This window comes from Lontra canadensis, unplaced genomic scaffold, assembly GCF_010015895.1.
Source record: "Lontra canadensis isolate GAN:19392208 unplaced genomic scaffold, GSC_riverotter_1.0 scaffold201, whole genome shotgun sequence".
NCBI lineage: Eukaryota > Metazoa > Chordata > Mammalia > Carnivora > Mustelidae > Lontra > Lontra canadensis.
In genome coordinates, this window is record NW_022631195.1 from 141,088 (window position 1) to 152,794 (window position 11,707).

Consider the following 11,707-nt stretch of genomic DNA (forward strand, 5'->3'; position numbering starts at 1 on the left):
CAGTCAAGGACGAGAAGGCTCTGTTGTCTCCCACATCGCTGCGGGGACTGGGACAGGCACAGCCCCTAAGGCTGGTGAGACAGCCAGACTCGCCAAAGGGACAGGCCACGGACCCTGGGGCTCAGCAAGACCCGCGCAGGGGGTCCGACCCCCAGACACACTTTCCGGCGGACACACGAGCGTGAAGCCTGGGACAGACCCTGAGAACATCCCTAGAAAGGAGGGAGGGGAAGAACACAGCGTCCCGCGTTGCCCTGTTCCTGCACAGACGCCCAGAATGCACAGGGGCCCCGGCAGGCGGCGGTGGGCGCGGGGAAAGGAGACACACTTCTCCCCTCCCTGACGGGCACGCACGTTAGGCCCTACTCAAAACCTGAAGTTAAAAGAAAACGGTTGAGCCTCTCAGCCACTCCGCAGGACGGGGTCCCTGCTCCCCTGCCCCAGCAGCCCTCTCAAGGACAGGTAAGGAAGCCTCACCGCCCCGAGGCTCCGGAGGAAGGTCTGGCCCTCCTGGTACCCTCCGCAGGGGTGCGACCCAGGCCGCCACAACTATCTTCCCGCTGCTGTGTCCCTGGGACCTAGAGCCTGGCACTTAGCTCCCCAAAGGTGGAAAATGAACCCATGAGCACCTAAAACCGTAAGCTCGCTCTTCCCAGGTGTCCCGGTGGGCACCCTCTGCTGGCCGGGCTGTGGGTGGGGCAGCCTCCGGAGCCAAACCCGGACACTTTGCTGGGATGTGTGTGCAGCGCCCCACCTGTGCCTTCAAGGCCTTGTTGGCTGAGGCCTCATCGCCGCCGGGGACGCTGCAGGGAGGACTGACTTCTTCACCTGCCGCAGGGGAAGGTCCACTTTCCCAAAACACTCAAGGACCTTCAGGTCTCTGGTGGGCAGGTGCTGGGTAGAAGCGGGAGATACCCACAGACAACATCTCAGGTAAACGTTCCTCCCGTAGAACGTGAAGAAGCAGGGTGCCTTGGGGCTTGTCCAGCTTGGACCCCCCAACCAGCGCCGTGTGCAGGACGAGGTGCCAGTGGTGCCCTGGGACGCCGGGAGGAGACGGAAGCAGCGGGCGGTGGTGGAGGGGGCGCGGCCGGGAGGCCAGGGGCTGGTGGCATGGGGACGTGAGATACGGACTGGCTCAGACAAGGCTGAGGCATCCATGGCGGGGCTGGGGGCACAGGCTGGGGGGAGGGTGGGAGAAAGAGCACCAGGGAAGGCCCCCCAGGACGAGCGGTGCTTCAGAGGAGGCCACAAGGGGGTGAGGGGTTGGCAGAATGGGGGAGGGGTCAAGGGCAAGCCTCAGGCCCCAAGAAAGGAAGGGTGCCCGCTCTCCCTCCCCCACCTCCCCCACTGCCATCTACCCCACCAGCTGGAACAAGGTTCCTCTGCGGCGCCCGCCCGCCGGTGCCCCGAGAGCTGGGCGTACCCCCGCCTCACAGACAGAAGTGCGGCTCAGAGGGGACACAGGGCTTGGTCAAGATCAAACAGCAAAGACCCAAGTCCGCGTGTGTCCTGCACATGCGGTGAAGATTTCGGGGTCTCAGGGTCTTACCTCTTCCAGGTCTGTTTCCTCGGTGTCAAGTGGGCAGAATAAGACCTCCAGCCGGGCTGAGGTCCCCAGTACGTCCATCCTACAGCTTCCCTGGGCCCACACTAGAGGCCTCCAGAGCCCCCCAAGAGCCAGACTGCTCCAGATGGGGCGCCCATCTCCTCGAGGCTGCCAAAATCCCTAGCTCACCTCCGATGAGGACACCTGAGGACTAGAGACCCGTCTCGATCCTGGACCCGAAACACAGCGGACCTTAACGCGGCAGGGGCTATGGGAGCCTGGAGGCGGTGGAGAAGAACGTGGCGCCGGGACCCCCCAGGGCTTACCTGTCGCGAACGCCCAGGCGCCTCCTCTCCAGGACACCGAGCAACGGAGCCCACTTAGTAGCCACTGGTTTAGCGAACGGACATGTCTTCGTATCAGCAAAGGGCAAAAGGCTGTTTCTCTTAAACTCATCACCGTTCCTCCTAAAAAATCTAATTGAATTATGAATAAAGAGCACGAGCCAAACAGAGTCTGATTTCAAGTCCAAAGGCAAACGCTGACCCAAGGTGCTGCAGGGAGGACGGACGGTGAACCCAGACTGCCCCGGCCAGCGTCATCACTCCGCCGAGCCGCAGGCCCCGCCAGCACGGCGGAAGGACAAGCAGCGTGAGCGCGAACTGCTGGGAAAGCAGAGTCGTGTCTACATTTGCTCACAGCCTGTGGCACGCCTTGAAAATCCAGGATCATGGACCACGCAGAGCTCGGGGGGAGAACAAAATTTTTTCCCTGCGTGGGTTCAGCGCCGACGGTGGCCGCCCTTGTCACACTCACTCCCTCTGCACCTTGCAGCCGCCCCTGCCCTTACATTTCTGGAATTCACGCCCGCCCGCACTCAGCAGCCTCCCAGCCCCTAGGGCATCTCTCCGGAACCTTGGCTTTGCTGGGAGATGTGTCCAGACCACACCACAGAAGAGGGCTGCGGGGGGGGCGGGGGGCGGGCAAGGAGTGCCTGCCCGCCTGGAGCAGCCCCCCTCCCCTGCCAGCAGAGCCCCCCCCCGAAAGCCCTCCACATATGAGCACAGCCCCCAAGCCCAGGCGAGAAGAACAGAACTTTAACCTTCCTGTCACCATTCTTCTCTCCAGACCCGTCTCTCCAGTCGGCAGAAGACTGACATCTTGGTCTTTTCCCTCCCAGGGCTGCGTGCAGTGAGGGACGGCTGGTGGACCCACAGCCTCACCCCGGCCCGTCTGGTCCTCGCCCAGTGCCAGGACCCACAGGCTGTGCCCTCACTCAGGTCACGGGGGCCTGGCCCTGACCCTGCTCCCAGGCCCACCGCAGCATGGAGGCCCGCGGCTGTCTGTAGCCCCCAGCCCAGACCTCCGCCAGTGGGTATCGCTCGGAGGTCCTGCCCCTCGGGAGCCTCTCTCTGGGACCCACCCTCGGCTCCTGCCAGCCCACTGCCCTCTCAGCCCCGGGCATCTCCGCCTAGTTGGAGGCAGCCCCCTCTCTCCTCCCTCCGCGTCTTGTGGTGCGACGGGCCTGTCTGCAGACTCACTCCCGCCGTCTCGGAGGCCTGTGGCGGAGGCTCCTGGAAACACGGAGGCCAGTGACCCACAGGCTCCCTCGGTTGTCCGCCATACTGAGCCCCCAGACCTCCCAGCCATCCTGCTTAAATGGAGGCCAGCTGGGGGCGGGGGGACTTCTGGAAAGAACGGCATGGAGAAAATGGAAAACATCAGCTTGCCACACGGAAAATGACCACTTTGGTTTAAGGAAAAGGAGGAAGTCTCAATTACAAGCACCCAAACTGCATGTTACCTAGCTTCGACGCGGGGGAGGTACAAGGCCCACAGGGGAAAACGAGCTGGAACAGGGCTCGATCCGGGCCCACGGGACGGAGGAGCGCCGCGCTGGCGCTGGGGAGCCCTCACACAGGCAGGGCACATGGGCCCCAGCGGCAGGCCCAGACGGTGACCACCGCTCCCGAGCATCATTCCGGAACCGGACAAACGGACCCCAGCGTTCACCTGTAAGAACAAGTCGCAAGAAGTGACAATTGTCTCGTCAAAAGAGGAGCAAGGAGGGGACTCGCCTCACCAGCCAGGAGCAAGGCACCCGGTAGGGCCCACGTACCGCGGCCAGAACATCCCGGCTCCTGCCATGACCCAGGCAGCACCTGGAGTCACGGGGGACAGACGGGCGCGTTCAAGATCGGCGCAAGAAACACCGGCCACGTATTTCGGAGAAGTCCTGACTCCTGCCGTGTGGTAAGCACACGCCGGGACCTTCCGGGATCAGAGGGAAGGAGCCCCATCCAGAACAAAGCGCGGAATAGGAAGACCGTTTTCCTAAGATAAGCACCGAGGAGGCTCTCCTCAGATCTGAAAGCCAGAAACAACAAAGATCGACTACACTCAGCCACACGGAACCTGAGGACATGCCTGGGTGTGCAGGAAAATGCCCCAAAATGAAGGTCCTTGGAAAACACAAACCACAGGCAGACGGTACCCCACTCACAAGAGGGTCTCACACTTCAGGAAGAAAAGACAAAAGCCACAGCTGAAAAGCGGACCAAGGCAATTACGAGGAAACACTCACGAGTCAGGACTTACGTTCCATCTCACTAATGAGCCCTCCAGGGGAAATCAGGATGAGATTCTAGTGTTCGTCTCCCAGGAGGACACGGAAGCTCCTGGGGGATGACACGGGGAAGGGTGGGAGGCGCCTCCCTTCGAGGAGATCGGCTCCTTCCAAAGAGACGTTTTCCTGGCTCAGCTGCACGCTCCCGGAATCCCCGGAGATGGAGAGTCACTTGACCCCATAAGGACACGAGGCCGAGGGCGCTCACAGCCTGGCTGATCAGAGACAGAGAGCAGCCCCTCTGCCCGCAGGGGAGGGGTGGTTAAGAAAGGCAGTTGGCTCATTCAGAGGGACACTAAGCAGACCCCAAAAACAAAACGTGTGCGTAGATCCTGAAGGACGACCTTGGTGGGGTCTTTAGAAAAATAATCAAGGGGCACATGGGTTTACCAGCACCTGCCCTGCTGGTCCCAGCATGCCACACGGATGGTGGGGTTTGACCCTGCAAGGACAGATCACCCTGGGGGACAGGGCTCGCTCGCTCTCAGGCGTGAGGACCCAGACTTAGACGGGGCAGCCAGAAGCGGAGAGCAAAGAGGTCCAAGTGGGCTCTCTGGGTCACGCTGCTCCCAAGCCCCCATCTGCCTGGAATTGCACCGCTCTCTCAAAGAGCTGGAAGAAGCTCCCCACTTTCTGTGTTTTAAATACTTCCCTCAGATAATAAAGTCAGCACCCAAAGATTGACCTGAAAGTGGGCTTGAACCCGGTGCCCACGGGGTGGCCCTCGTCCTCCGGGAACCTCCGGAGCCCCCACGGCGTCCTGTCCTCGCCGGCACCAGCGTTTGGCCTCTGGGTCAAGGCGCTCTTTGCACTTGCCCTACGTGACAGTGCCCGGTCCCTACACACCCCAGACACCAGGCCCCCGCGGCGGACAGCACACGGTGCAGAGGTTTGGATGCCGTGGGAACCGGGTGCATCGTAGACCAAAGTTACAACAGAGCAGGAGACACGTCCCTGGCCAGTCCCACCAGCAGGAAGTGGACAAGGTCTCCAGCGACCCCTCTCCCATCTGGCTCACCCCGGACTTCCAGATTCCTCTCCCTCACTCACACGCGGGAGCCCCGGGAGGAACGCCACGGCCAGCTCTTAGCGAAACCACGGTTCTTGCCACGTGGTCCCAGCCCCGGGAGTGACCACAGCCTGGGTCAGCCACGAAGGATGAGGAAGAACCGATTGAAGGCCAGACCCCAGCAGAGCCTGCAGTGGCTGCTGACCTCACATGGCTAGCCCGGGCCCCAGGGTGACCCACGTGGCCAGAAGTGTGGGAGACTGGGCTGAACCCAGCGGTGCAGAGACCCACGGCTACAGCAGGTCCCTAAGAATGACCTGTCGGTGCCCCCTGCCTCCTCCCTCCCGAAGCACCCCGTCCCTCTGCGCCACTCCACACGGGCTGCCTCAGCCTCCACTCAGGGACTGGCCTTCACGACCCTGTCTGAGAAGGTGCCCTTGGTGGAGGCAGGGGTGTCTGGCTAAGAGGCAGAGTCCAGGCAGGAGCTCCCGACAGCGCTCTGGGGAGCAGGCCCCGAGTCCGATCGCCCCAAGGCTCCACGAGAGAGCAAGCGAAAGAGCGAGAGCGGTGGACACGCAGGGCGTGTGTGCCTGTGTGTCCCTGTGTGTGCAAGGTGCTAAAGGCCAGGGATAGTGTGCACGCAGATGTGAGTGTGTGGGGGCTGGGGCACACCAGTCCAGGAGCTGGTGGGACAGCACTGTTTCGGCGTGCACACCTGTGGACGTCTGCAGGGCGCGCGTGCACGCGGGTGTGGATGCAGGCATGGGTGTACACGTCTAGCGTGCCCATCTGCACGTCTGGCTGTCCACATGCACGTACGCGCACTGACAAGGCCTTACCCTCATGTCCCGGCCCCGAGATTCTGCCCACTCTAACCTCCCCTCCCATCCGCTACCAGGCCCCAGGCCCCCCAGCAGCCCCCGTGCACCACAGACCCCCAGTCCCAATGCCCCACGCATCTCCACCCTCGGCCTGCACATCCTCAGAACCCCTCACTGCTCTGCCGGCCTCATCCCGACACCCAGGCTCAGACCCAGGTCTCTGGACCACAAGTGAGTTTATTTCTCCGCGGAAGATGCCCTCGCAGCCAGGCTGTTGGGCTGGGCCTGGCTCTACCTGGCTTCCCCTAGGAGACCCCGGGGGTCCCAGCCCCCAGCCCGCCCCCCCTACCCAGGGCCTCCTGCAGACACTGGAGCTCAGAGCTGGTGGAGAGAGGGAGGCTTCCCTGCGCAGGGAGGGGTGAGGCCAGGCTCTGGGGAGGAAGCTGGGAGGCCTGCAGCTGCAGGAGGAGCTCAGGGCCCAGCCCCAAGGACGGCAGGCCCCAGGCTGAGCAGGAGCCCCCCGGCCAGGGCCCAGGGGCTGCCACCCACCCCCGGCCCCCCGTTGCACAGGTCTCCCCCACAACAGTCCACGTCCACTTTTAAGATCCCAGAGTTAATGAAGCCCATCAGATAGTCTGAGAAGAAGTGTCGCTTCACGAAGTCACAAGACGAGGCGCACATCTTGTTGACAGAGTGGTCTTTCCGGCCTGGGGGAGAGGTAGGGAGCCTGGGATGGGAGCTACACCCCGCCCTCTCCGCCTCACGCCCGGGGCCCGGATTGCCACCCCAGCCAGCAGAGCTGAGTCCCCCCACCTGCCCACACCGTCTCCAGATATGGAGAGGGCCACACAGGGCCCAGGGCTGGAGAGGCACCTGCCGGGCCTCACACTGGGCAGCATCCTGCCCACAGCCCTGTGCCCTCAGCCAAGGACAGAGGGGCTCAGATGACACCCACTGCTCCCGCCCAAACCCTGGGCCTGACTCACTGCTGCTGGGGTCGGTGATCCTCACGCTGGCGCACACTGTGTCCGACGGCTGACACTGCTTTGGGGTGCAGTGGCTCGAGTTGGTGGTCAGGGTGCAGTCCTGGCACCACAGGCCGTGAGCTGGGCAGGGCACAGGGACACGGATGACCGGAGGAGCTGGGGGGATCAAGCCCGCCGTCCCTCTGCCCCCACCCGCCCACCGCAGGCACTGCTGAGAGAGCCAGGCCGCGGTAGGAGGCCGAGCACCCCCTGCCAGGAGTGAGCAGGCCAGGCTGGCACCTGGAGGTCAGGCCCTGGGAGAACCTCTGTGCCTTCCTAGCAGTTGGGGGGGTCCCCCCAATGGAACTCTGGCAGCCCTGGGCACCCTCCGTGGCCGTTCCCAGGTGTGCCCACACTCCAGCCACACAACTCCCGCACCTCTGGGGCTCTCCTGCACACTCCTACCCCATTCCCACACCTCCCCTTGGGCTTCAGTTGGGTCCAAGGAAGGAAGGACCACACAGACTTGATGCGAGGCCAGGTGGGGCTCTGGGGGGGTTGAAGGGGCGCGACAATCCCGCCCCCTGCACCGGGCCAGGGGTGTCTGGACGGGACTAGCTGCAGCGGGCTGCCCGGTGGGGATGGGGGGCGGAAGTCGCTCGGTGCCCTCAGAAGCTGGGAGGGCCCCACGTGGCTGGGGCTGGAGCTGGGGCTGGAGCTGGAGCACCAAGAGTGAAGGCGACAGGCGCGAGGGCCCGGAGAGGGCGTGGATGTGACGGGCACCGTCGGAGGATGGCGGCCCCGCAGCCCGCATCTCTCCGGAGCCACCTCGGGCTCCTCCGGCGACCTGGCCCAGCCCCGCGGGCCGCCCCCAGACTCACCGGGCGCAGAGCACAGCAGGCCGGCGAGCAGCACCAGGCCGACACTGTTCATGGCCGCAGGCGGCATGCTCCCGGCGGGCCTCGGGAAGGCGCGGGGGGTGTGGGCGGAGGTCCTCCGGGGCGCAGGCCTGGCAAGGAGAGGCCTCGGTCAGGAGCCCCAGCCTCCTGCCGAACCCGCAGCCCCCTCCCCTTTTCCGGGACGAGAGGGCAACCTCCCCCCACCCCCCCGCTGCGGAATCACCGGCCCGGGCAGGGGGGCCGGGAGAGGGGGTCGTTCATGAGCTCGAAAAGCCCCACCCCCAGCCCATCCCCCCCAGAGCGTCCACCATCGCAGCATCCTCTCCAGGGAGAATAGGTCCGCCGTCTCGGGCAGGGTGACAGCTCGAAACGCCCCAACCCGCTCCTGGCACCTGTGGGGTGGGGGGTCGGGATGGGGGAGCGCGTCTTCTCCTCCCTGGGGAGCGGTACGTGCGTCCGGAGAGAAAAGGGCAAGACAAGGTGCGAGCAGGCGGTACCTGCCGATGGGGGAGGGGCGCGCGCCACGTCCTCACCCCCACCCCTGGGCTGGGGGCCCGGGAACCCCGCGCCGAGCCCCCTCACTCCGCCTCCCGCGCGCGTCCGGGTGCTCACCGCAGGTCGGGGCGTGGAGCGCGGGCCTCGGGTCGGGGGCGCACTCACATCCCTGGCGGGTCGGCGCTCCGGCGCTCTGGGAGGCACGGGGAGCCGTGCCCTTCGGTCTCCCTGCGGACCAGAACCCGGGCGCAGCCTTGTCTTTCGGGGAACGCAGCCGCAGACGCGGACCCCGCGCGAGGGGCGGAGCGGAGCCGGGGCGGGGGCGCGCGGGGGGCGGGGGCGGCGGGAGAAGCGCGGGCGGGGCGCCCGGGGCTCCGGGCCGCGGCGGGTCGCGCCCCTCGACAGCCGGCGCCGGGCCCGCGCGTCCGCCCCCTCCGGTGCCAGCTCCTGCCGCGGCCGCCCCGCGCAGCCCTCCCCGGGCGTGGGCAAGATCCCTTCCCCCGCTGCTTGGCCGAGATCCCCTCGGAATCTCTCGGAAGGACGTTTACTGCGAAAGGAAGCGAGCGAGGCGCACAAAGACGCCGAGAAGGGAGGAGGTAACAACCAAGGTGATCCGCGCAGGGCCCGTCCGCGGGCTCCGGTACCCGGAGCGCTCCCCTCCCCAGCCCCGCTGTCCCGGCTCCGGTGCTTTGAGGCTGCGCTCCCCCCATCCGCCGCGACCCGGAGCACCCGCGACGCCCCCGCCAGCCACCACTGCCCCCAGGCCTGCGGCTCCAACCACGCCCGCCCCCCGCCCGAGGGCGGAGGCCCGAGTGCTGGTCGCGGCGTTCAAGGCCGTCGGCCGCCCGCTCGGCCAGTTTCTCAGCTTTGTCCCTCGCCTTCCGGCCCCACGAAGCTTCTGAGTGTCGTGCCTTTGCATTTGCGGTCTGTCCGCGTGCCTGGAATCATCTCTGCTGAGCACGTGCTGGGGGTCCGTCCTCTTTGCCCGCCTTCATTTGGCCAACAAATGGTCACCGAGTGTCCCCTGCGGGCGGGTCGCCGCCCGGGGCCTGGCACCACAAAGGAGAAGATTCACCCAGTCTCGCCTCCGACAAAGGATCATCACTGATATGCCCTCGTGAGATGATCCAGTCACCGTGGGCACTGACCAGGCGCTTCCTATGTGCTCTGCTCCCCGCACCTGCGTCGTTAGAGCCTCACCCCCACCCTCGGGGAAGGACTCTCCACATTCCCACCTTATAATGAGGAAGCCTGAGCACAGAGACCTTGAGCTCCCTGCCCAAGGTCACACGGTGACAGGTGACACCGCCAGTGCTGGAACCCCTGCTCAGGGCTCTGGAGGCCTGAAGACAAAGGAGACAGACAAGCAAACCCAGCCCCGATACTGGGGCTCCCACAAAGTCCATTCAAATAGGAGCTCAAAGTCAAAACTCAGCAAACATCCAAAGAACACAAGCCTGCAATGACAAAACAGAAACCATGAAGAGCGACCGATTTAAATCTCCACAAACTTTCTAAACTGGAAGTGGTAGCTATAGGATATAAAATTAACCTGTCTTGTGGGTTTAAGATATATTTAAAGCAAAGAAAACTGACCGGGCTTCGCTGTGAAAAACAGGAGAGCCTCTGGAAATGAAAAACTCTCCAGAGAAATTAAAAGGTCATCAGAAACGTTGAAAGATGTTTGCCAAATAAACATAAAAGTCGTTTTAAAACACGTGGCATGGTTTCACTTCTGTGAGACGTCCAGAATGGGAAAGCCAAAAAAGAGGGAATGGAGATTCATGGGTGTCTCGGCCTGGGAGGAAGAAGGAATGGGGAGTTTCCGCCAAGGTCAAGGGGTTTCCCTGTAAGTGATGAAATGTTTTTTAAAAAGATAGTGATGGGGACACCTGGGGGGCTCAATGGGTTAAGCCTCTGCCTTTGGCTCAGGTCATGGTCTCAGGGTCCTGGGATCGAGCCCCACATCGGGCTCTCTGCTCAGTGGGGATCCTGCTTCCTCCTCTCTCTCTGCCTGCCTCTCTGCCTGCTTGCGATCTCTGTCTCTCAAATAAATAAATAAAATCTTAAAAAAAAGTTAGTGATGATAGTTGCACAGCACTGAATGTAGTTGAACCCACTGGATTAGACACTTTAAAAGGGTGAACTTCATAGTACAGGAGTTACATCTCGGTCAAGCTGTTGACACAAACGAAGAAGGAGTTTGTGAACTGGAATGTGAGTCTCCAGAAATGATCGAGAATGTGTGCAAGGGGTAAGGAGATAGAAGACAGGAGAGGTTGGGGCACACAACGGGTCCCGTGCTGAGCACTGAGGGAAGTCGCGTGGGTGCTGTCTTGAGCAGGGTAGGGGGAGCCTACTGGAGATGCTCTCTCTCCCACTCCCCTTCCCTCTCACACTCTCTCTCGAAAAAAAAAAGCTGATGAAAGATAAGCGTTTACAGGGAAACACAATGTGTACTAAATGGAATCAATAAACAGAAAATCCATGCCTCACGCAGCATCCGAAGCTGCGGACCGCTGAAGATGAAAGAAGATGCTTCAGTAGCCGGCCAGAAAGGGACCTGAGCTCCGCAGATACAGCCACTCCCGCCGAGGCGGGGACTGAGGGCCCGGGAAACGTGCTCAGATGAGAAGAACGGTCAGCTAAGAACTTCACACACAGTTTCCCAAAAATCAGTGCAAAATAAAATTTTCAAAATAAAATTTAATTTTCATTAAAACTTTAGAGAAATATATTTTTTCAGATAAAATTTTGGAGATGTTGAGAGAGGTTAGGACTAGCAGGCACTTTTCTTTTTTTAAGATATTATTTGTCTATTTATTTGACACACAGATCACAAGCAGGCAGAGAGGCAGGCAGAGAGAGAGGGGGAAGCAGGCTCCCTGCTGAGCAGATGCGGGGCTCGATCCCAGGACCCTGAGATCATGACCTGAGCCGAAGGCAGCAGCTTTAACCCACTGAGCCCCCCAGGTGCCCCATATATCCATAGACTCCGAGCGAAGCAAGTTGTGTTCCACGGTGTGGGTGGGCCTCGCCTAATCTTGAAGACCTGAAAAGAAGGAAACACTGACTTACTCCGAGCATGAGGGAATTCCCGGCAGCCGGCCTTGAACTCGAACTGGAGCACCGGCTCTCACTGACCCTCCTGCCAGACTCCGATTCACATGAGCCAGTTCCTTAACCTGAATCTGTCTGTATAAACATACATATCCCACTGGCTCTGCTTCTCTGGAGAACCCTGCCCACCACGGGGACTGACTGACACCCGGAGAGTCAGGGCTGGTGGGGCTCTGTCCCCTCCCCCCGGGCCTCCCAGCCTTCCAATCAATATCAAAAGAAG

The 11,707-nt window shown here is 62.3% G+C and overlaps 1 protein-coding gene across 1 annotated transcript; it reads right to left on the reverse strand.

Annotated features, from left to right (window-relative positions):
• Positions 1–6,476: 6,476 nt before the first annotated feature.
• Positions 6,477–8,695, reverse strand: LY6H (lymphocyte antigen 6 family member H). The gene is made up of 4 exons (XM_032848306.1): positions 8,482–8,695; positions 7,852–7,979; positions 6,992–7,111; positions 6,477–6,712 (listed from the first exon to the last, which is right to left on the reverse strand). The coding sequence occupies exons 2-4, from the start codon at positions 7,916–7,918 to the stop codon at positions 6,477–6,479; spliced, it is 423 nt and encodes a 140-aa protein (XP_032704197.1). The 5' UTR covers positions 7,919–7,979; positions 8,482–8,695.
• Positions 8,696–11,707: the final 3,012 nt, after the last annotated feature.